General features: G+C 37.2%; 1 protein-coding gene across 1 annotated transcript in view; it reads right to left on the bottom strand.

The window, feature by feature from the left end:
- Positions 1 to 24988, bottom strand: part of MRC1 (mannose receptor C-type 1) — a 144641-nt gene that overhangs the window by 13467 nt on the left and 106186 nt on the right. The window contains exons 24-27 of the mRNA XM_007936405.1: positions 16193 to 16295; positions 5240 to 5469; positions 2416 to 2581; positions 1296 to 1445 (exon numbers count right to left, since the gene is read on the bottom strand). Coding sequence (XP_007934596.1) covers positions 1296 to 1445; positions 2416 to 2581; positions 5240 to 5469; positions 16193 to 16295 — 649 coding nt within the window. The remainder of the gene's footprint in view (positions 1 to 1295; positions 1446 to 2415; positions 2582 to 5239; positions 5470 to 16192; positions 16296 to 24988) is intronic.

Raw genomic sequence — 24988 nt, 5'->3', positions numbered from 1 at the left:
AAAAACTAAATTAGTATTTATGTGAATGATATTTTCATAAATTAAGATATTAGTTATAATTCCCAAGGCAACTACTACAAAAATTACTAAATATTTATACAGTAAAATAAGTGACTAGGGAATAAAAATGGTACATTAGAAAATAATCTATTTAACCCAAAAGAAGGCAGTAACAAAGGAATAAAGGTACAAAAAAAAGACATAGAGAAAACAATGACAAAATGGAAGAAAGAAATCCTACCTCGTCTGTAATTACATTCAATGTAAATGTATTAAACATTCCATTCAAAGGCAGAGGTTGGCAGATGAATAAAAAAACATGATCTAACTATGTACTGTTTACAAAAGACACTTTCAGATTCAAAGATATAAATAGACTCAGAGTAAAAGGATAGAAAAAGATGTACCATGCAAATGGTACCTTAAAAAGAATTGGAATGGTTACACTAATATTAGAAAAAATAGACTTTTAGACAAAAATCATTACCAGTGACAAATAGGGATATTTTGTAATGATAAAAGTTTCAGCACATCAAGAGAATATAACAATTATACACATGTATGCACCTAATAGCACAGCCCCAAAATACATGAAGAAAAAACTAACAAAGCAGTCATCATCTGACTTAGAACTGAAAATCAAAACTCAAAGTTGGCTTTTGAATGAACCTTAAGGAAATATGGATGCTACTCTTGAGCACCACTGTTGGATGAAGAACCTTGAGGTACAGTATAATCAAAATATGGAAAAATAGTCCGTGAGGTTTAACTAAGTGGATTTTTAAATCAATCCAGAAAAATTAATTTTATTTAACTTTTTTTATTTCATTTTGAGGGGGGGCAATTATTCACCTATGTTGTACCTATTTGTGTTTTATATTGTTTTTCTTTATACATATGATAACCAGAACTCAATAGCTTTTTACTAATGGTAACACAAAATGGTCTGGACATATGTAAAATCTGAGTTTATCAGTGACAGGAGGCAAGCATAATATCCTGTGTAACAAAATAAGACTCTGGAGCATTAGAACAGAAGGGAAGAAAGATTTTCTTAGCAAATTATTGCTTTCTATCTGAATTCTCTGAAATTTTGAGGCTATACTACTGAAGAGGCTACAAATTTAGATATTAGATGTTGGAAGGCCTTATGTTAAATATCTTACAAAATAAACTATTGAGAAATGAACAAAGAATTTTTACATTCCTTATGTTTTTAATGTATGGCGTTACAGTATCTTAAGACTGAAGCATAGACGGCTGTGACATTTTTTCACAATAAATATGGTGCTTACCCATTCGAAGACATTCTAAAGAAGCTTGGCCCCAGTTCCGTGTGTATGAGGACTCAATATAATAGCAGTGGCCATGGAAAGGAATCCATGCTGTATGTTCTGACTCTGGGCATCTGCCAGGCAGTTGCGGAGGTTCAGTGGCAGGGAGTTCTGTTAATAAAAATACACTTAAAACAACACAAAAACTAAAATTTCTATATCAGATAGAATAATATCTTAGCAGATAAGGGATTTTGGGGTAAGGGATTTGGCTGCTAACCAGAAGGTCAGTGGTTCAAACTGACCAGCTGGTCAGAAGATGGGGTGATGTACTTCCATAAATATTTACAGCTTCAGAAACCCAATGAGGGTTGCTATGAGTCAGAATTGACTCAACGCCAGTGAGTTTGGTTCGGTTTTGGATCACTACAAAAGAAAAATTTCTAATAGCTACCATTTAGATTTACATCTTTATTATTGGGTTTTCTTTTACCTTTTTTTTTAAAAAAAAATAGGTTCAGTAAGATGTACCACAGTATGGTGGTAATCAATAACACTTATAATCAAGAATGTAGATCTGCAGGTACTTCTAAGGATATTAATAATAATAATAATAAAAACTCATCCAAAATAACATTCAAAGAGATTCCCCCTTCCACCCCTTTCTGAGATCCTAGCCCCTATAATAAGCCCTTCTTAGCTATTAAAGACATCTGTAATATAATTAAGTGATATCATTAGAATTGTAGGTCTTAGTCCATAATAAAACTGATTCTAACTTAATCTATATACATTCTGTTAAAATTATTTTGATATGGATATGTAGTAGATGATAAAAAAATAAGCATAATTTCTGAGGGGATCTGGGATCATCAATTCAGAGAACAAACTCAATAATGAACATTCAGAAATTAAAAATTAAATAAACTCTATCAATAAAGAAAAGTTTCTTTCTGTGTTTTTTTTGACATACATATACTGGTTAAACCCCAAGTCAGCCTTTATGTAGATGAAGGGACATGTTTTATACAATCTTAGCTACCTGAAACACATATCTGTTTAATAATATCCATAGTAGAGTATAGTGACTTTTTCAGAAAATTACAAAACCCTGATTTTTTTTTTATTATTATTCAATTACCTTTTGATCTTTTACAGAGAGAATGGAACGTTTCATTGCAATATGCTGTCTTCCAGAAGCCATCAATATCAAGATAAACACAGGCTGCTTTCAATTTGGGTTCATCAGCAGCCCAATTGGTGTATCTTACTCTCCATTTATCAGTCCAAACATATTCATTATTGGTCTGCAAGGACAAAAACAACCATTAACATGGAGGCTTGCTTCAAGTAGAAAATACCAAAACCAAGGGGAAAAAAAATTACATTTAAGATTGTGGTTTGACATAGAATCATGAACTTTGGGGTGTAAAAGTGACCCTTATAATAAGTCACTTCTACTCATTTTTCTCAAATTCAGTAAATGTAGCCTTTTATTTTAAAGAACTAGTTCTTGGACATCTCCAAGAATATGTCTTTGGAAACTGATTTGAAAACACTAACAGAAAAAAACTGATACCTCTTTCTATGGAATTCTTTAACATTTTCAGATTTCTGGTATCAAAGTTTTATCTTCATAACAAATAAAATAGTTTATATTATTGAAATTAAAATAAGAATTAAGTAATTTCAATAAACTTGTGGAATCCTGAGATACACAGTAATCTAATATGAAACAGTGGCGCTGATAAATGACTGAGATGAATTCACCAGGATAGTTAGGAGAGCTCTGATAGAATAATGTCTAAGGCACCTGACTGCTAACCAGAAGGCTGGTGGTTCAAACACACCAGCCAATCCTCAGAAGGAAGATTGGGCAATCTACTTTCATAGTGATACTGCCTCAGAAACTCAAGGAGGGGTTGCTATGAGTTGGGCCCAACTCCATGGCACATAACAACAACAGTTAGGAGAAGAGCCTAAGTTTCTTGCCTTCCAGGCAGGTGGTCTTTCAACTATACAAATATGGTGCTATTTATTAAAAAAAAACAAACTGGTTGTTTCATTCAATTTGCCCCCTTAACTTTTAATTAAATCTAGTTAAACAAATTTATGATCATATATAGTCTAATTGATAAGATGAAAAATATTGTTTACCAGTAATAGAATACTAGAATAATTATTAATGTTATCAATATAAGGAATAGTACTGTTTTAGTTATAAATTTTGATATAATGGAAAGCTATTTAATATTTCTAAAAATAAATAAAAGCCTATTTTAAGTTTATAAGAGAATTTTAACAATGTCTGTGAGAAGAAAATGAATTATCAAATGAATTATCAAATGGATTAAGTACTAAAAATACAGTTTGTGTAGAAACATAAATTTGGGAGCTCTGGTGGCGTAGTGCCTGAGGCATTTGACTGCTAACCAGAAGGTTGGTGATTCAAACCCACTGGCCACTCTTTGGAAGGAAGAGTGGGCAATTTACCTCCATAGAGATACCACCTCGGAAACCCAAGGAGGGGTCGCTATGAATTGGATCCTACTCCATGGCAGTGAGTTTGTTTTCTTGTTTGTTTGCCTAAATTTAATCCCAGAAACCAATAATAAATGTTTAGTTTTAAATACTCACTTTCCCACTTAAAAAACTCCTAATTGCATAAAGTGTAAATTTTGATCTCTACACATGGCATTGTTGTTGTTGTTGTTATGTGCCATGGAGTTGAACCCAACTCATAGCGACCCCTCCTTGGGTTTTTGAGGTGGTATCACTACAGGAAGTAGATTGCACAACCTTCCTTCTAAGGAGTGGCTGGTGGGTTTGAACGGCCAGCCTTCTGGTTAGCAGTCAAGTGCCTTAGGCACTATGCTACCAGAGCTGCTTCATAACGGCATTAGAAGCTCTATAAACTATGACAGCAACCTACTTTCCAGTTTTATCCTCTTTCTCTTCTAAATACTCCTTCCTTATTTTCTGCTACTCTAGACCACATGTAAGGAGCTCTGGTGGCACAGTGGTTAAGGCATGGGGCTGCTAACCAAAAGATATGTGGTTCAAACCCACCAGCTCTTTCATGGGAGGAACACGAGGCAATCTACTGCTGTAAAGATTTACAGCCTTGGAAACTTGATGGCATAGCTATGAGTTGGAATTGACTTTATAGCAGTGGGTTTGGTGGGTTAGACCACATCTATAAAGTTCTACTTTCTTTGAGAAGTCCTACTTTGTCTTTTCCCCTGGCACAACTGGTTCCTTTTCCATCCTCTCAAAAGTGCTTTACTATGCCTCTCTTTTGACACTTATTTTAATTATTTGTTGGCATGTCGATGTCCTTTACTAGAAAGTTTGCTAGCTGAATGGGTGGATGGATGGATGAAGGTAGGATCATGAGGCACCAGGGAAGATTCATTTTAAGAGCATTTGGCAACTATAGCACCACTCTTGTTGCCCTGCCTCATCCTTCACTCCACCGGATTCTCTGTCAACTTTCACTTTTCTTTTGCAGAATATAGGGTATTTATTGCAACGAAATACTCCTCACACAAAGATAGAAGGTCCACAACTTCAGGACCTGAAATGACTCTAGAACGGCTTGCCGTAAAAAAAAAATTGAAGTTTCCCATTACCTAGCAACCATGTTCCTGACATGATTTCTTAATTCCCATGGCATAGTTGAAATAATGATACTAGAAACAAATGAATAAATAAAACTACTAATACTCAGGATACAATTTTATTATTCAAAACCAGTATGATAATATATTGGTTAGATAATTCTTACTTGATTTCTGACACACATCACTAGCTTGCTAGCTCCTTGAAGGCATGCATCATGTTTTCTTTATCTTTGTACTATCCACAATTTACACATAACAAGTGTTCAATGGAATAAACATAAAGAGGACCGTTTTCAACCACAATTTATCAAAATGTCAAATTGTGCATGTCTGGAATCTTACCAAGTTACTATTCAGGGCAATCCACACTGGTGCATTCATTTTTTGCATTTGTATCCACACAAATGCATTGCTATAGGGGTCTAGAATGCTTCCAATATTGGATTTCTGATATTTGCAATAATTCTCTGCATCATACCATGAAAGCTTTAAGTCAATGAGTGAATAGCTGCTTTCCCCATATTTAATAAAACTATCTGTTGAACTCGTTGGAGAATCAGATAAAGATGGGTCTGAAATAAAAAAGATTATTTGTGTTAACATTTTCAATAAATATTAATGATGAGTATCATATCTCATACATTGTAAAAATAATCAGAATAGCACAAATCTAAGCTTCCAAGTATTAAAAATATTTTCATAAATTAATTTACACTATAAAACCAAATTTATATGAAATCAGAATTAAATTCTGATTGAATTCTAATCTAATTAAATTCAGTAATTTTCAAACTATAGGACAAATATTAAGGTAAATATATGATCAAGTTTCCAAACTAAAAAACAAAGTTTTGCCAACCAAATGGTGATCCAGTATCAGGATGAAAGAAATACCACAGTAGTTATTAATAGATTTTTTTTTTTTTTTTTTTACTACAAGGTCAAGAGTAGTCTTTCTCCTCTTCACCCTATTTATTCCATTCCAACTGGGAGTTGCCTTCTATTTGTATCTGTTTGACTCTACCTGTAAGTAATGCACCTATGAACAATGATTTAGGTTTCTGGAATGAAGCCATAACCAGTCACTTGTTCATTTATCTTTTATTTGATGATCAAGCTCTGCTCTTACTGACAATTTCCTATGTCTTTAATCCAAACCCCATATATATTATCCAAACTGACTGGGATACTGAAACCCTTGTAAGCCAAATTGCTTTTTTTTCCCCCTTTCCTTCTCAACCTCCTAGCTTGAGTTTCTGATCAGTGCTTTAGGCCTGCCCTTACTCTGAGACACTTAAAGATCCTGAAAAAAAAAAAAAAAAAAAAAAACTTGCAGCCACTCATTGGAAGGAAGATTGGGCAATTTACTTCTGCCTCGGAAACCAAAGGAGGGATCGCTATCAGTTGGATCCGACTCCAGGGTGGTGAGTTTGATTTTTTTTCCCCCCTCCATTCCTGCATTCCTTAGCTGATGTTCTAGAGCAAGGGGTCAGCAAACAAAAGCCTGAGAGCCAAATCTGGCTTTCTGTCTGTTTTTGTAGCCCAGGAGCTCAGAATGTTTTTTTTTTTTAATGGTTTGAAAAATAAATCAAAATAGAACAATGTTATGGATTGAATTGTGTCCCCCCAGAAAATATATCTTATAATTCCTAACCTCTCTGCTTGTGGTTATAATCCTATTTGGGAAAAAGGTTGTCTTTGCTATATTAATGCCACATGATGAAGATGTAAAAGAGATGAAACAAACAAGTAAGCAGGCAGAGATGGGGAAAGAGAGATGCCAAGACACATGGAAGTTGTTCAGGAACAGAAGCTCAGAAGAGACAAGACATTCCTACTGACAGAGAGAGAAAGGCTTCCCCTAGAGCCGGTGCTCTCACTTTGGACTTCTAGTCTCCTAAACTGAGAGAAAATAAATTTCTATTTGTTAAAACCATCCACTTGTGGTATTTCTGTTACAGTGTTGTTGTTGTTACGTGCCGTTGAGTTGGAGCCAACTCATAGCAACACTTCCTTATGTTTCTGAGACAGTATCTCTATAGAAGTAGATTGCCCAATCTTCCATCTGAGGAGTGGCTGGTGGGTTTGAACCGCCAACCTTCTGGCTAGCAGTCAAGTGCCTTAGGCACTATGCCACCAGAACTTCCTCTGTTATAGTACAACTTCCGTAGTGATACTGCCTCGGAAACCCAAGGAGGAGTCACTATGAGTTGGGTCCAACTCAGTGGCACAGAACAACAACAACAACAACAGGTAACTAAGACAGAATATAGTACCAGAAAAGTAAGTTGATGCTCTAATAGATACCTAGAATTGGAAGTTGTTTGGAAGTGGGTAATGAGTAGTGATTGGGAGAGTTTTAAGGTGCTTAATGGTAAAAGCCTAGATTGGGTTGAAGAGACTGTTGGTAGAATTATGGACATCAAAGGCAACACTAGTAGGACTCAGAAGGAAGTGGAGAGACCTATACAGAAAGTATTTATCATCTTAGAGAATACATATGGTACCAGCAACAGAATGTTGTTAGAAATGAGGTCATTGAATGTGCTTCTGATGAAGCTTTAAAAGAAAATGATGAACATGTGACTGGAAAAAAATAAAAAAGGTGATGCTTTTTATGCAGTGACAAAGAACTTGTCTGAATCATGTACAAAGGTTTGGTGGAAGGTGGAACTTTTAAATGAATTTAATTATCTGGCTGATGAGATTTCTAAGTAAGATCTTAAAGATTCCACGTGGTTTCTCCTTGCCACTTTTAGTAAAATTCAAGAGGTAAGAGATGGACTTAAAACTGAACTGTGCAAAATGAACTTTAAGATTCAGACAATTCTGTTGTTCAAATTAAGGACATGTGTCCTAGAATTTTCATGAGGACTTGACTACACAATCTTTTGTTAAAAGAATTAAGCCAGTGATTGATGGATCTAAGCAACTATGACAGCAGAAAACCCAACAGCTTAGACTGAAGCATACAAAGAAAAAAAATGAAGGGAAAGAATACTATCTTCATCTTAAATTCTACAGGCAGAAAACGGGACAAAGGAGCTGTATATTTTGTCCTCCAGGAAAGGAAAAGGACCATCCTGAGAGCAGTTTGGAGATCAAGAGAACTGCTAGAAGAAGCATGGGAAGCAGGGACTTCTGGGTTTCAAAGGGTGGGACCATGATCTCCTGGATCTCAAAGGGTGAAACCACAGCCTCCTGGTTTTCAAAGAGTCAAATCTTTGCTAACTCAGTTCTAGAGTGTGGGTCTCCCATTAATATATACTGGGGGATAGGACTGCCACCCAAAGCTGAGTGGGCATGGCTTCCATGCCCAAATGGCAGAAGAACGAGCCTGCTGGGGCCATTCACATGGACTAGGTAAATGGGGTTGCACAAAGCTGAGGGAGTAGAGTTGCCATCCCAGGGAGCCTGGAAGACAGAGTGGAATCCCAGGCCCAAGAGGCTTCCCACCAGAATCCAGAGAACATGGCCAACACCCAGAGTCTGAAGGGCAGGGACATTGCCTGGTTGGTCTCAGAGAAACAGAGGATTATTTTCAAGCCTTGAGAGCTAATGTAATTTGTTTTACTGGATTTTGGACTTCCTTGGTGCCTGTTATCCTTTTTTCTCTCTCAAATTTCTCCCATTTGTAATGGAAATGTCTAATTTGTGCCTCTTCTGCCATTGCACTTTGGAAACAAATAACTTGTCATCTAGATTCCACAGGTCAACAGATGAAGAGGAATTTTGCTCCAGGATCAAATACCCATATTTAATTTAGACAATTAAAAAGATGAGATTTTGGACTTGGAGTTGATTTAAGACTTTTGTGATGAAATGATGGAGTAAATGTGTTTTGCATGTAGCAAGGACATGAATTTTGGGGGCAAAGGGTAGAATGTAATGGATTAAATTGTATTCCGCCAAAATAAATTGTAATTCCTAACCTCTGTGCCTGTGGTTATAATCACATTTGGGAATGGGTTGTCTTTGTTATGTTAGTGAGGCATGTGTCTTGAGTCAATCTATTCTGAGATACAAGAGATGAAACAACAAGCGAGCAAACAGAGATGGGGAAGGAGAGATGCGAAGACACATGAAGATCACCCACAAACAGAAACTTAGAAGAGACACAGACATTCGTCCAGAGTGGAGAGAGAGAGAGAAAGACTTCTCCTAAAGTGGACACTCTGAATTTGGACTTCTAGACTTCTAAGCTGTGAGAAAATAAATTTTTTTGTTAAAACCATCCACTTGTGGTATTTCTGTTACAGCAGGGTTAAATAACTAAAACAATATTTTATGACTCGTAAAAATTATGTGGCATTCAAATGTCAGTGTCTATAAATCAGGTTTATTGGAACACAGGTAAGTGCATTTATTTGTATATTATCTATGGCTGTGGAAGGCGGGTGTTTCTGTGAGTGGAGCAACCCAGGGGCAGGCTGCAGTAAGCCAGCCTAGGACCAGTGGAAGGCAGGTGTTTGTGTGGAGTGTCCCAGAGGCATAATGGGTAAGCAAGCAGGGAAGGGGAGACCAGGAACTGAGTGGACCAGTTTGGAACAGCTAAGGGAGACAAACTTGTCTGTCAGTTTGTCATACTATGGTGGCTTGAGTATTGCTGTGAGGCTGGAAGCTATGCCACTGGTGTTTCAAATGTCAGCAGGGTTACCGATGGTGGACACATTTCAGTGGAGCTTCGGACTAAGACACATTTGGAGGAGGGAAGAAGCCATCCACTGCTCACAGAATTGCCTGGTGAAAACTTTATGAATAGCAATGAAACACTGTCTGATATGTTACAGGAAAATTTTATGAATAGCCCTGAAACATTGTTTGATATAGTGCCAGAAGATGAGTTCCTCAGGTCAGAAGGCACTCAAAATATGATGAAGAAGGGCTGCCTCCATAGAGTAAAGCCAACCTTAATGATGTGGATAGAATAAAGCTTTCAGGGCTTCCATATGCTGATGTGGCACATCTCAAGATGAGAAGAAACAGCTGCAAACATCTATTAATAACTGGAACATGGACTATACAAAGTATGAATCTAGGAAAAAGGGAAGTTGTCAAAAATGAAATGAAACGCATAAGGATCAATGTCCTAGGCATTAGGAAGCTGAAATGGACTGCTTTTGGCCATTTTGAATGAGATGATCATATGATCTACTATGCTGGGAACGACAAATTGAAGAAGAATGGTATGGCATTTATCATCACAAAGAATGTATCAAGATCTATCCTGAAGTAGAATGCTATCAGTGATAGGATAATATCTATACACCTCCAAGGAAGACCAGTTAATACTGCCATTATTCAAATTTACACACCAACCACCAAAGCCAAAGATGATGAAATTCAAGATTTTTACCAACTTCTGCAGTCTGAAACTGACCAAACGTGCAATTAACATGTGTTAATTATCATTGGTGAATGAAATGCAAAAGTTGGAAACAAAGAAGAATCACCAATAGTTGGAAAATATAGCTTGGTGATAGGAATGACGCTGGAGATCTCATGATAGAATTTTGCAAGACCAATGGTTTATTCATTGCAAATACCTTTTTCAACAACACAAATGGCAGCTATATACATGCACTTCACCAGATGGAACACACAGGAAGCAGATTGACTATATCTGTGGCAAGAGGCAATGGAGAAGCTCAATATTTTCAGCCAAAACAAGGCCAGGAGTTGACTGTGGAGAAGACCATGAACTTCTCATTTACAAGTTCAAGTTGAAGCTGAAAATAATTAAAACATGTCCATGAGAGCCAAAATATGACCTTGAATATATCCCTCCTGAATTTAGACACCATCTACAGAATAGAGTTGATGCATTAAACACCAATGACCGAAAACCAGAGGAATTGTGGGATGACATCAAGAACATCATCCATGAAGAGAGCAAAAGGTCATTAAAAAGACAGGAAAGGAAGAAAAGACCAAAATGGATGTCAGAAGAGACTCTGAAACTTGCCCTTGAGCAGAGAATAGCTAAAGCAAATGGAAGAATCGACAGATAAAAGAGCTGAACAGAAGATTTCAAAGAGCAGCTCAAGAAGACAAAGTCAATTATCATAATGAAATGTGCAAAGACCTGGAGTTAGCAAACCTAAAGAAAGCAAGGCAATTCTCAAGCTGAAAGAACTGAGGAAAAAATTTGATCCTCAAATTGCAATACTGAAAGATTCCATGGGCAATATATTGAATGATGCAGGAAACATCAAAAGAAGATGGATGGAATTCACAGAGTCACTATACAAAAAGAACTGGTCAATCTTCATCCATTTCAGGAGGTAGTATATGATCAAGAACCAACGGTATTGAAAGAAGTTTAAACTGCACTAAAGGCATTGGCGAAAAACAAGGCTCCAGGAATTGATGGAATACCCATTGAGATGTTTGAACAAATGGATGCCTTGCTGGAAGCACTCACTAGGCTGTGCAAGAAATTTGGGAGACAGCTACCTTGCCAACTGACTGGAAGAGATCCATATTTGTGCCCATTCCAAAGAAAGGTGATCCCACAGAATGTGGAAATTACCGAACATTATCATTGATATCACACACAAGTAAAATCTTAGTGAAGATAATTCAAAAATGGTTGCAGCAGTACATTGACAGAGAATTTCCAGAAATTCAGAAGAGGACATGGAGTGAGGAATATCATAGCTGATGTCAGATGGATCTTGGCTCAAAGCAAAGAATACCGGAAAGATATTTACTTGTGTTTTATTGACTATGAAAAGTTCATTTGATAGTGTGGAACATAACAAATTGTGGATAACATTGAGAAGAATGGGAATTCTAGAATACTTAATTGTACTCATGAGGAACCTGTACATAGACCAGGAGGCTGTTGTTCGAACAGGACAAAGGGATACTGCAGGGTTTAAAATCAAAAAGGGAATGAGTCAGGGCTGTATCTTTTCACCATATTTATTCAATCTGTATGCTGAAGAAATAGTTGGAGAAGTGGACTATATGAAGAAGAACATGGCATCAGGATTGAAGGAAGGCTCATTAACAACCTGAGATATGCAGATGACACAACTTTGCTTGCTGAAAGTGAGGATGACTTGGAGCACTTACTTATGAAGATTAAAGACAACAGTCTGCAATATGGATTACACCTCAACATAAAGAAAACAAAAATCCTCACAAGTGGACCAATAAGCAGCATCATGATAGACAGAAAAAAATTGACATTGTCAAAGATTTCATATTACTTGATTCTATAATCAACGCCAATGGAAGCAGTAGTCAAGGCATCAAAAGACATATTGCTTGGGCAAATCTGTTGCAAAAGACCTCTTTCAAGTGTTGAAGGGCAAAGATGTCTCCTTGAAGACTAAGGTATGCATAACCCAAGCCATGTTATTTTCCATCACCTTGTGTGTATGTGAGAGCTGGACAATGAATAAGGAAGACTGAAGAAGAGTTGGTGCTTTTGAGTCATGGTGTTGGCAAAGAATGCTGAAAGTACCAATGACTGCTAAAAGAACTAACAAATTTATCCTGGAAGAAGTGCAGCCAAAATGCTGCTTGGAAGCAAGAATGGCCAGACTTTGTCTCATCTACTCTGGTCATGTTATCAGAAGGGACCATTCTCTGGAAAAGGCTGTCATGCTTGGTAAAGTGGAGGGTCAATGAAAGAGGGGAAGACCCTTAACAAGGTGAATTGACACAGTGGCTGCAGCAATGGGCTCAGCTATAGTAGGGATCATGAGGCCAGCATAGGACTGGGCAGTATTTCATTCTGTTTGTACATAAGGTCGCTATGAGTCAGAGACAACTCAACGGCACATAACAACAACAACAACTATGGCTGCTTTCATGTTACCATGGCAGAGATGGGTAGTATCACAGAAACCCTGTGGCCCAGGAAGCTCAAAATATTTACAATCTGGCTCTTCAGAAAGTTTGCTGACTCCTGCCCTAAGTTTCTGCATACCATTGCCTACCAATTTTTTCTTGGCCAGTATTTTGATTTATTCTACTTTTTGCTCATCCTCATCCTCCTTCTTCCATGTTCTACACAAGTGCCAATCTTTCTTTTGAATATGTCTGTAAGGCAACAAGTTCATTTCAGAAGGAAAAAAAGAAAAACAGCAGTTTCCCCTTTTTTCTGCTGTTGCTGCCATCTTGTGTTGGTATAATATCATTAAACCAAGCAATATAGGCCTTTATGTGACTGAACAATCTTACGATTTCCTTGCTTGAGGAGATGTGAGTTTGCCTTAATACTATTAGAAAATTTCTGGACCACTAAAAGTGGCAAACGAAGTTAGAGGTAAAGCTAAAAAAATTGTTCATACATCTGCCTATTCTAGATATTTCATAAGGATGGGAATTACAGAGACCAGAATTTATTAGTGGTTAGCAGGAATAGGAGGGAAGAGGAAAGAGAGAATCATTGCTTTGAGGGCTCTGAGCTTCTTTATAAGGGAGGGAAGAAATTTTCAAGAGATAGTGGTAAGGTAACGTCACTAAATTATATATGGAAAAAATGCTGAAATGGCAAATGTTTGTTTGATATATATGTACTCTAAAAAAATACTTATTGCCATTGAATCGGTTACAATTCATAGCAACCCTAAAGGACAGAGTAGAACTACCCCATAGGGTTTGTTGTTAGGTGCCATCGAGTCGCCTGCAACTCACAGCGACCCTATGCACAGCAGAACAAAACACTGCCAGGTCCTGCTCCAGCTCCACAACCCTTGCTATATTTGAGCCCATTGCTGCGCCAGCTCCACAACCCTTGCTATATTTGAGCCCATTGCTGCAGCCACTGGGTCAATCCATCTCGTTGAGGGCCTTCCCCTCTTTCGCCGACCCTCCACCTTACCAAGCATGACATCCTTCTCCAGGGAATGATCCCTTCTGATAACATGACCAAAGTATGTGAGATGAAGTCTGCCCATTCTTGCTTCCAAGGAGCATTCTGGCTGCACTTCCTCCAGGACAGATTTGTTAGTTCTTTTAGCAGTCCATGGTACTTTCAGCATTTTTCACCAGCATGACAACTCAAAAGCATCAATTCTTCTTCGGTCTTCCTTATTCATTGTCCAGCTCTCATATGCAAATGAGGTGATTGAAATATCATACTTGGGTCAGGTGCACCTTAGTCCTCAAGGAGACATCTTTGCTCTTCAGCACTTGAAAGATGTCCTTTGCAGCTGATTTACCCAGCACTATACGTCTTCGTCTGATGTCCTAACTGCCGCTTCTATTGGCGACGATTGTAGAACCAAGCCCCATAGGGTTTATAAAGCTGTAAATCTTAATGGAAACAGATTGCCACATCTTTATTCTGCAGAGCAGCTGATGGATTTGAACCACTGACCTTTCAGTTATCAGCCAAGGGCTTTAACCAGTGCACCAGCAGGGATATATATACATATATAAACAATATAAACATATATATGTGTGTGTGTGTGTGTGTATACCACAATAAAATAAATAATTAATGATAATAAAATTATTTTCATGGAAAGCTAGGAAATTTAACTCATCTGTCCAATTTGTTTGCTATAAAATCATTCATAGAAAAAATTACAAGGAAAAAAACTAAATATTGGGTTGTTATTTCCAGGTTAGTAAGTTTTTCTCTGCTTTATGGTTTTCTGTATTTTCTAAATTTTTAATAAAGGCTATGTCAGAAATTTTTTAAAGATTGTTGATTATTTTATTTTGGGTTAGAAAAATCCAGAAATATACAATAAAGGAACTAAAGTCACCCTAATTCTCATTATCCCAAGATAGCCTTTATTCCAATTTTGTTGTATTTTCATTGAGGTTTTTATTCATTTATTTATTCTTGCTTGTTTATGTAAAGGGTGATTGATAATGAGTTTTGCAAAACTGATAGTCTATGAAATTTCAAAGTCTGGCTTTTTAAATTTTCATTTGGAGAGTCTTTTCTTAGGTCAATATAAGTGTTCCAAATATTTTTTGTTGGTGGCAAAATATTTATCACTTATATTTATAGTAAGAAGAAAAAGAATATTTTAGATAAGCTTGTGAATCATCATTCACCCCTGAAAAGAAATGCCCACATTTGCCCAAAGAATGGACCAAATGGTACAGACACCAAGTGCTTCTGGCATTTCTGGTGGCCTAAGATTCTTGTAAGGAAATCTCGTGGTGTAGTGGTTAAGGCATTTACCTGTTAACCAAAATGTCAGTGGGTGGTCCAAACTCATCAGCTTCTCCACAGGAGGAAGATGAGGTAGTCCTATGGGTCAAGTCTACTGTGTCCAAAAAAGGGTCGCTATGAGTCGGAATCAACTTGATAGCAGTGGGTTTGTTTTTTTTTTTAGTTTTAAGGTTCTGGTAATGTGAAGCAGTAGTATAAAGAAAATAACAAGGTCCAGGGTGATTTGGGGTTGATAAAAGATTAAAATTGCTAACATATTTGTTGTTGTTGTTATGTGTCGTCAAGTTGGACCTAACTCATAGCGACCCCTCCTTGGGTTTCCGAGGCAGTATCACTAAGGAAGTAGATTGCTGGGTTTGAACCGCCAGCCTTCTGGTTAGCAGTCAAGTGCCTTAAGCACTATGCTACCATGTGAAAGTATCTTAAGTGATTTTCAGTAATTGTCATGACTTGGTATTTGCTCCCTGATTCCCCAGAAAATCTGTTAGGTAAGGTGCAATAGAACTTTCTAACTCAAACTCACCCTCTCAAAGCTGTGATGACAACAACTTACCACCCTTAATCCTCATCTCCCAACTGTCTTTTAATGTCTGACTATCTTCTTGTATAGCTAGACACCTTTATTCTAGTTTTTCTAGAAACTTAAATGTGTACAACCATAACCTTGATTCTCTGGAGATATCCATATAGTATGTTTTATTTTCATTTAACTATATTCAGGCTTCCTAAGATGAAAAATAGAACTCAAGTCCTATATTTATATTTCTTAAGATAGAGTATAGAACAAGTAATGAGGCATATGGGATGCTTTGGGCCAACAGCTCTCAAATTATATGAGTTGAATAAGGTATTCCAACTCTGACATTTTAAAAAAGGTACAGGTAAGGCAACCATCCCAACTTTATAACAAAATTAGAAAAAAATTCAACTTCAAGTTTAATCTATGCAAAACTTCCTGGTAATGGAAGAGGGGCATATTCTTGAGTAGCAATTGAAAATATCCTCTTTGTGCCTGTCAAGTGCATACATGGATTTAAATGAGAATAAAGCCAACTTCTTGCTGTGTAAGGGAATGAATCATAGTTTTAAAAAAATGCATTAAAAGACCAGCTCCCACAGGCAGGTGAAGTTATGGTAGAACTTACCAGGTAGTCTCTGGCATATATAGCCTCGCTTACTGTCACAAGTATCATCCATCCATTTCCCTGCATCCCTTGATTTGCCTCCAATAATAACAACACAATCAGCCTGTGTGTTTATGGAGAAAGTAAAAGAAAAATATGAATCAGCATTGATTTAAATCAATTCTTTAATAAAATTTTTAAAAATCCCTCATTATCTACCTTCAAATTTTAAGACCTTCCAAATTAATTTCTAATATGTTAAATTCATCGTTATATTTTATGCATCTATACCCACTTTCTATGTGATGCCTTGCTTCTGAACTCTCGTTATCTCAATTAAAAAAATAAAAAGGTTTGGATAAATTTTGGAAATAGATCTGAGATCCCTTGCAGTCAGATGTTATTAACCACTATCAGAACTTGGGAAACAAATAGATTAGGATAACACTGCATCCTCTCTATATGAACTCTCACTATCCAAACCCAGAAATATAGTTAATATTTTTCATTGCTAACTTAATTTATAAACATATTATTATCGGTTCATGGTTAATTGCTAGTATGGTTTGAAAACCATATAAAGATGACCCTTATAATCTTACACAGGAAGACTGGGAAAAAATTCGGTTTTTTGGTTGCGAGTATGTTTACAATTTCAAGCTTCCATAGGATAGTCTATAAGCTAAAAAGGAGCAAAAAAGACACAGAACTTGCACCCACCAGAATTTTCATGCCATGTCAGAGGAAGACTTTGATTATATCATATGTTGGGTTCTTTTCACCTAGCAGTTATTATAATCATATCATATACTTAAAACATCTGACACTGTTAAGTGTTTTACATGTATATTTAACCTCTCACTCGTCCTATGAGATATTACTACAATTATTTACATTTTAGAGATGGGAAAACTGAGGCACTTGCATGTTAAATAACTTTCCCAAGGCCATACAGCTAATAAGTAAAAGAGTTATGATTTAAATCCCAGGCGTACACGTTATCAGCCAACACCTTAACCATTGTAGTATATTGCTTTTTCTTGAGTGAGGGATGTAAGATATGTGGGGACAGAAATGCTCCTAGGAAACGTTTTCTTGTTGATAGAGAGCCATGATTGATATTAAGGTTAGATATTTTCCTGAATGGAGGCGATGCCTGGAACTTGTATATTTGCCATGCAATAATGAAGAGAGCTAAGCCAGCATGCCAAGGACACAGAGCAGGAAGACAGAAAGAACATGGATCCTTGATAAAGTTGTTGGGTCACATACCATATTTTATCAATTTTAAGATACACATTTCTCATATGTTAACAATTCTAAAATAAAAGATGCATATCATAATCAATAACAAGTCAGAGTTTGATTGGCAAGGCCTTTTTATATTACATAAAATAATGGTGAGTTTTTCACTCAATGACATGCTGAGACTCAATGAAATATGGAACTTAACCTCTGTGACTTTAGATGGTTTGTCATGTGAGATCAAATAACTATCTTACTGCTTAAATGATTAAGTTGTCATTTTCTGGTATATACAGCTGAGAGTTCAGAAGGAAGTTTGGGCAATTTGCTTCCATAATGATACCACTTTGGAAACCCAAGGAGGGGTCACTATGAGTGAGATCCAATTCCATGGTAGTGGGTTTGGTTTTTTTTTTTTTTTTGTATTGCTGAGAGTGTCAGTCTGGATATACACCTGACCTTTCATAGAACGAAGCTGCTGCTACGACTGCCTAGCCATATGGGTGATTAATGCATGGACACAGTGACCAGCTTCTGGGAATTTCCTACAAGTACAAGTCTACAAATCACTCCAATAGCCACACCTGGCCCAACTCAGCAGGAATTGATCAGTTAAGTTTCACCTCTATGTCCCTATGTGCCTTACTTTTGAAACTTGATATACATAAAATACATACTGAAAATATGCACACGTCCTTCTCCTCTGTCTCCTTTGTGTGTGTCTGTGTGTCATACCCCATCAAATATTCATTTTGGGGGGTACGTTTACTCCATTTTCATGTACACTAATATATTCTTAATCTCTTTGTCTCACTCAGATGCACTTAACCTACAAGGTGACAGACATTTCTTTTCTTAGTGTGCTAAAGCCTGTTCTTTATGCATAGTAGAATGCCATTACACTTTGTTTCCATACATAAAGCTATTACTCTACCAAAAAAAAAATAAGCAAAAAAAAATTCACTGCCATTGAGTTGGATCCAACTCATACCAACTCCTCCTTGGGTTTCTGAGGCAGCATCACTACAGAAGTAGATTGCCCAACCTTCCTTCTGAGGAGTGGCTGGTGGGTTTGAACTGCTAGCCTTCTGGTTAGCAGTCTAATGCCTTAGGCACTATGCCACCAGAGCTCCTACCAGGGGTCATCAATTTACGACCGGAGGTCCACCATTTGCTTTTGTAAATAAAGTATAATTGGAGCACAGTCACACTCTACTATCCATGCACTGCCTGTGGCTGCTTTCTTACTACAATGGTGAGTAGTTCCAACAGAGACCTGATGGCCTGCAAACCAAAACAACTTGCTGTTCAGTAGATTCTGACTCAGGATGACCCCATGTGTGTCAGAATAGAACTATGTTCAAAAGGGTTTTCAATGGCTAATTTTTTACAAGTAGATCACCAGGCCTTTCTTCCAAGCTTTCTCTGTGTAGACTCAACCCTCCAACCTTTCAGTTAGCAGCTGAGCATGTTCATCATTTCTACCATCAAGGACTCCAAGCCTAACTTACTTACTTCTTCTTTTTTTCCCCCACACACAAACAGGTTTTGGGTTATAAGTGCCTAAGGCACTTGACTGCTAACTAGAAGGCTAGCGGTTCAAACCCACCAGCCACTCCCTGGAAGGAAGGTTGGGCAATCTACTTCTGTAGTGATACTGCCTCGGAAACCTAAGGAGGGGCTGCTATGAGCCAGGTCCGACTCGACGGCACATAACAACAACAATAAAAAAAGAAGAGAATTACATTATAATCTTACCAAATTTTGATTTATCTCCTGGCAAACTAGGCAAACTAATTTTTCCTCCTTTTTATTCGTGAGAGCAAAAATGATTGTTGCTTTTTTTTTCCCCCTGCTCCACAGTTCCAAGCCAAACTTACATTAGCTGGTTTGCCAACCTCTGATATCCACCTCAACCGAAAGGCAATGGTTGCACTTTTGCCTTTTTACAATTTTTTTGAAATCTTTTATTCAAGTGTTATCTAAATCAAGTTCATTATGTTTCTCCAAAAACTTTCATCCCTTCCATTTTGACTCACATATCTGATCCATCTGGTCCAATTATATCTGGTCCTGATTGAGAAGAGGTAGCAGACTTATTTCAAGATACAGCAGCAATCTAATCTGAATTGTGCCCTTTTGTTCATTTAAAGTAAGATAATGGGGCCCGACCAGGCTAACTGGTCTGATAGAGACTGGTGAAACTCCTGAAACTATGACCCAGAAATGAACTAACCCCAGTGGCTCAACTTTTAGCCAAACAATAGATAGGAGCTCTGGTAGCATAGTGGCTAAAGCACTTGACTGCTAACCAGAAGGCTGGCGGTTCAAACCCACCAGCCACTCCTCGGAAGGAAGGTTGGGCAATCCTACTTCTGTAGTGATACTGCCTCGGAAACCCAAGGAGGGGTCGCTATGAGTCGGGGCCGACTCGACGGCACACAACAACAACAACAACAACAACAACATGAAGTAAACTATAAAACCAGGGAAGTGTGTATTCCTTAGAACAATCACCCATAAGAGATCAAAAGGGCAGCATTCACTGAGTAATGGAGCTGAGAAGGTAGGAATGGATAGGAAAGAAGGACAAACGGAGATGGTAATCAGTGGGAAGAGTGCTGCTACATTGTGGGGATTGCAATCAATGTCATGAAATAAAATGTGCATGAATTGTTCAATGGAAAACCAATTTACTCTGTAAACTTTCACCCAAATCGCATTGAAAAGTTAAAATAAAGAGAGAGAGAGAGAGAGAGAGAGAGAATGGGACCTAGGGAGAGGTCATTAGGGTAACCAGAAATAAAGATAGTATAAACTTTATAAAGTCATTCCACTCTTTCACAACTGGAATCCCAATATTTCATTGTGTTTAATTTTATAATTGTTTTCTATTTATGGTGAATAATACCAGTTTTCTACTTTTTCTGTTAAGTTTCTTTTAAAATAAATTTATACCAAAAGAGAGAGAGAAGAGTAGATTTAAAAACATAAGTCAATAACAATATAGAATGTTGTTCTTGTGTGCCCTCCAATTGATTCCAACTCACAGTGACCATATGCAAACAGAGTAGAACTGCCTCATAAGGTTTTCTAGGCTGAAATCTTTACAGGAACAGATTGACATGTCTTTTCTCCTGTAGAACTGTTGGTGAGTTCAAACCACTGACCTTTCTGATAGCAGCTAAGCAATTAACCATTGTACCAGCAGGGCTCCATACAGTATGTAATAGTGATACACAAAACCAGCAAAAACTGGAGAAACTGGAGCTTGGGAAGCACAGTTTTAGCCCTGAGCCACAACTCTCTTAAGCCTGTACTACAGCTCCAATCATCCCTGCTTCCTTGCCTCCAGCCTCCTTACCCCATGAGCCCCAACTATCAGGTACCCTGTCTGTATTTCAAAGATTCTCCATTCATTCCCATCTCCCTTCTTAACTATCCTTATCTTCCATTATCTTTCTCAGAGTTTGTGCTCTGCTCAAGAAAACCTTTACAGAACAACTTTGATGCCACCACTAATCAAGGACAAAAGGTTCATTCCTTATTCTTATTATCTATCAAACAGTATTTAGTTCTTCCCTCCTTTCTAGTCATGAAATTTTAACAAAACAGTATGTTTGCTTTGATTTTATTTCAATATAAACTATATATTTACTTGCATCAATAAAAAGTCTAAAAGTAAATTCAACAAAAAGTCAACAGTGGTTATTACTTCTGGAAAGTAAAATTACAGATTTTGTTAGTTTCCCACTTCCCTAATGTTCAAAAAAAAAAAAAAAACTTGTACAATAATGATTTATTTTTTGTTTTACATAAAAATCACCTCTCGGGAATACAGGGCAAGATGGCAGAATTGGCAGAAAGACTGCACAGATCCTCTTCAACAAAGAAAAGGGAATCAATTAACACAGATACTGAAGATAATCCTGGACCCCTGAGCTTTGAAGGGAAGGATATAGAAGTGGACTAAACTCCAACGAATACAAGAATTTGCATGAAGATACCACAACAGGAGATATACAGAGTTGCAGTATGGCAGCGATCCTGATGGCACAGACAGCTTGGATATTGCCAAGTGGAGTTAGGACCTAAGAATTAACCTAAAAACAAGCCCTGCTAGCCAGGGACTGAATGGAGGACTGCTCTGGTGGCTTGTGAACAAAAGGGGAAGCAGCGAAGGGGAAGGCGGGCTGAGCTGTGGACTTTGGTCTGTCCAGAGGGTGCAGCAATTCTGAATGTTTACAAGTGGTTTGACCATGTTGGATATGTAAAGTGACAGTGTTCCCCCAGATTCCAGAGACTTAAGAACAAGCTCCACTTGCCGGGAACCGCAAGGACATTCCCGACACCAATGACTGGAAGGGTGCAACATTCCCCTTGTTACTGTTATACCCCACACGCTCTTGGTGAAGGAAGTGGCAGCCATCCCCCACTCCCACCCACCTTCTAGGCTGGCAGGAATTGCATCCCAGTCTGTGTGCTTGGACAAAGCCTTGGTGCCCTACTCTGCCTTGCCTTGATTTTTTTTCATTCTTTTTGTTTATTTTTAGTTTGTTTGTTTTGTCTGTTTTAAACCTACTATTATTATTATTATTACTTTTGTCCTTTTATTATTATTCTTTATTCTTCCCTTCCCAGGTTGTAGTTTTCAGCTTTTTCTCTTTTCCCTGTTCCTGGTTCCTTTTTTTTTTTCCCCCTTCCACATGGTTAACTCCGTTCCTTGTTTTTCATTTGGCATTTTTCTCATTTTTTCTTCATTATTCTCCTTCTCTACCTTTTCTCTCTTATTGCCCTCTCCCCAGATATTGCAGGGTTTTTCTCCACCCCGCCCCCCTTTATCCTTTTTGGTTATCGTTCCTGTGTGATTACATGGTGTGCTTTTGTCCATTTGCTTTTACATTTTTGATGGTTATTCAATTGTTATTTTTTCTAGCTGAGTGGGAGACAGCAACAGTTCCCATGTGACACAACTATACCCACACTTCCTGCAACTTCACTTACTGAGTGAGAACCACCTCTCCACTTCCTTCTCCAACAATGGTCCAACAATAAATAACCATCAAGAAAAGTCCCTTAGCTGCTCTTCACAAACAGTTAAGAGAGATCTAAATTACAAGGTCACAATGTCTCAGAGACAACAGACCATCACAGTCCACACAGAGAAACAAGATAAAGTGGTAGAAACAAGGGACCAGGATACAGACCCAGAACACATCTCCAAGGAAGAAGCAGCATTGGAACTCCCTGATAAGGAATTCAAAAGAATTATATTTGAGTATCTTCAAAGGATGGAGAGACAGATCAAGGAAAACAGACAAAACCCTAGAAGAATTTTGGAAGAAAATACAAGAACAGAATGATAAAATAAATGAAAAATTAGAAATGATTCAAAATCTATAGATAGAAATCCAGAAGATTAATACTAAACTGTCAGAAATAGATAACACATAGAAAGGGCAAAGGAGTAGAACTGAATCAATGGAAGACAGAATTAATGAGATTGAAAACAAATACCTGAATAATTCTTTGGAAAGGGATCAATCAGAAAAAAAGATCAAAACAAAATGAAGAAAGCCTAAGGTTCATGTGGGATATCATCAAAAAAGAATAACCTACGTGTCATTGGAATTCCAGAACAGGAGAGAAAAATAAAACCACTAGGAAAATTGTCCATGATTTATTGGAAAAGAACTTCCCTGATATGATGAAGATGACAATATATCCATTCAGGAAGTTCAACGAACCCGAAACAGGACAGACACCAAAAGAAAATCACTAAGACATATCATCATCAAGCTCATCAAAACCAAAGACAAAGACAGAATCCTGAATGCAGCATGGGGGGAAAAAAAGTTTCTTACAAAGGTCAACCAGTGAGAATAAGCTCTGATTTCTCAGCAGAAACCATGCAAGCGAGAAGGCAATGGGATGATATATACCACCGTGAAAGGGAAAAATTTTCAACCAAGAATTATATACCTGGCAAAACTGCCCCTCAAATATGGTGGTAAAATTAGGAGATTTCCAGATAAGCAGAAATTAAGGGAATTTGTTAAAACCAGACCAACATTACAAGAGATGCAAAAGGGAGCCCATAGAACAGAGAACCAAAAATAGCAAACAACAACCGATCATTAATACACAAGATAACATAACTCAGAAACCAAAACAGCTATGGAAGTATCCAAAGTAAAATAAGCTTACAAGATTGTAAACAGGGAACCAGAGATATCAACTGGCAAATAAGGACAACTACAAACCAAAAAGAGGGAAAATACTGTGTAGTTAACAGAACTTCCAAATGGTGAGGAACTCAAGAGAGATGCAAGGTAGAATGGACTATTCTAAACTCGGGGAGAAAATTATAAATCACAGGGTAACTTCAAAGAAAAATGATAAACTTTCACATCACAATAAAAAAGAGGGCAAGTACAAATATTCACCAAATACTAAAACAACAGCAACAAAGGAAACAATAACATGATTCATAAACATAATGACCTCAGCACAGAAAATAATATGGAACAAAGAAAACAGGGACACCATGAAAAAACACATAACAAAATGACAGCAACAAATTCATATTCATTGATAATTACACTGAATGTCAATGGATTAAATGCACCACTCAAGAGACGGAGAGTTGCAGATTGGATAAGAAAACAAAACCTAACCATAAGCTGTCTACAACAGACTTAGCTTAGAGACAAAGACAAAAATAGACTAAAAATGAAAGGTTGGAAAAAGATATATCAAGCAAATGGCAACTGTAAAAGAGCAGGAGTAGCAATATTAATTTCTAATCAAATTAACTTTAAGACAAAAACCACCATATGAGACAAAGAAGGACATTATATAATGATTAAAGCATCAATTGAACAAGAAGATATAACAATAATAAATATCTATGGACCCAATGAAAGAGCCCCAAAATACATAAATCACACTTTAAAAGAGTTGGAAGGGCAAATAGATGACTCCACAGTCATGGTAGGAGACTGTAATACACCATTTTCAATGAAAGATAGAACAAATGGAAAGAAACTCAACAAAGATGCAGAAGAACTGAACAATACAAACCACCAACTTGACCTTATAGACATCTATAGAGCACTTCACCCAACAAGAGCACAATATGCTTTATTTTCCAGTGCACATGGAACATTTTCCATGATAGGCCATAAAGCAAGCCTTAATAAATTTTAAAACATTGAAATACTGTAAAGCATCTTCTTATATCACAATGCTATCAAATTAGAAATCAACAATAGGAAGATCAATGGGAAAAGAGTAAACACATGGAAACTGAACAACACCCTAGTTAACAAAGACTGGGTAAGAAAAGAAAAAAAAAATGAAATTCAAAAATTCCTTGAATCAAATGAGAATGAAAACACAATATACCAAAATCTTTGGGACACAGCAAAAGCAGTGATCAGAGGCCAATTTATAGCAATAACTGCACACATCCAAAAAGAAGAAAGAGCCAAAATCAACACTTTAAATCAACATCTCCAATAATTAGAAAAAGCACAGCAAGAAAAGCCTATAGTCACCAGAAGAAAGAAA

The sequence above is a fragment of the Orycteropus afer genome, unplaced genomic scaffold (assembly GCF_000298275.1).
Source record: "Orycteropus afer afer isolate SDZICR_OR568_19922 unplaced genomic scaffold, OryAfe1.0 scaffold00035, whole genome shotgun sequence".
NCBI lineage: Eukaryota > Metazoa > Chordata > Mammalia > Tubulidentata > Orycteropodidae > Orycteropus > Orycteropus afer.
The sequence above is the reverse complement of the archived record's forward strand: the minus strand, read 5'-3'. Positions and strand labels throughout refer to the sequence as shown.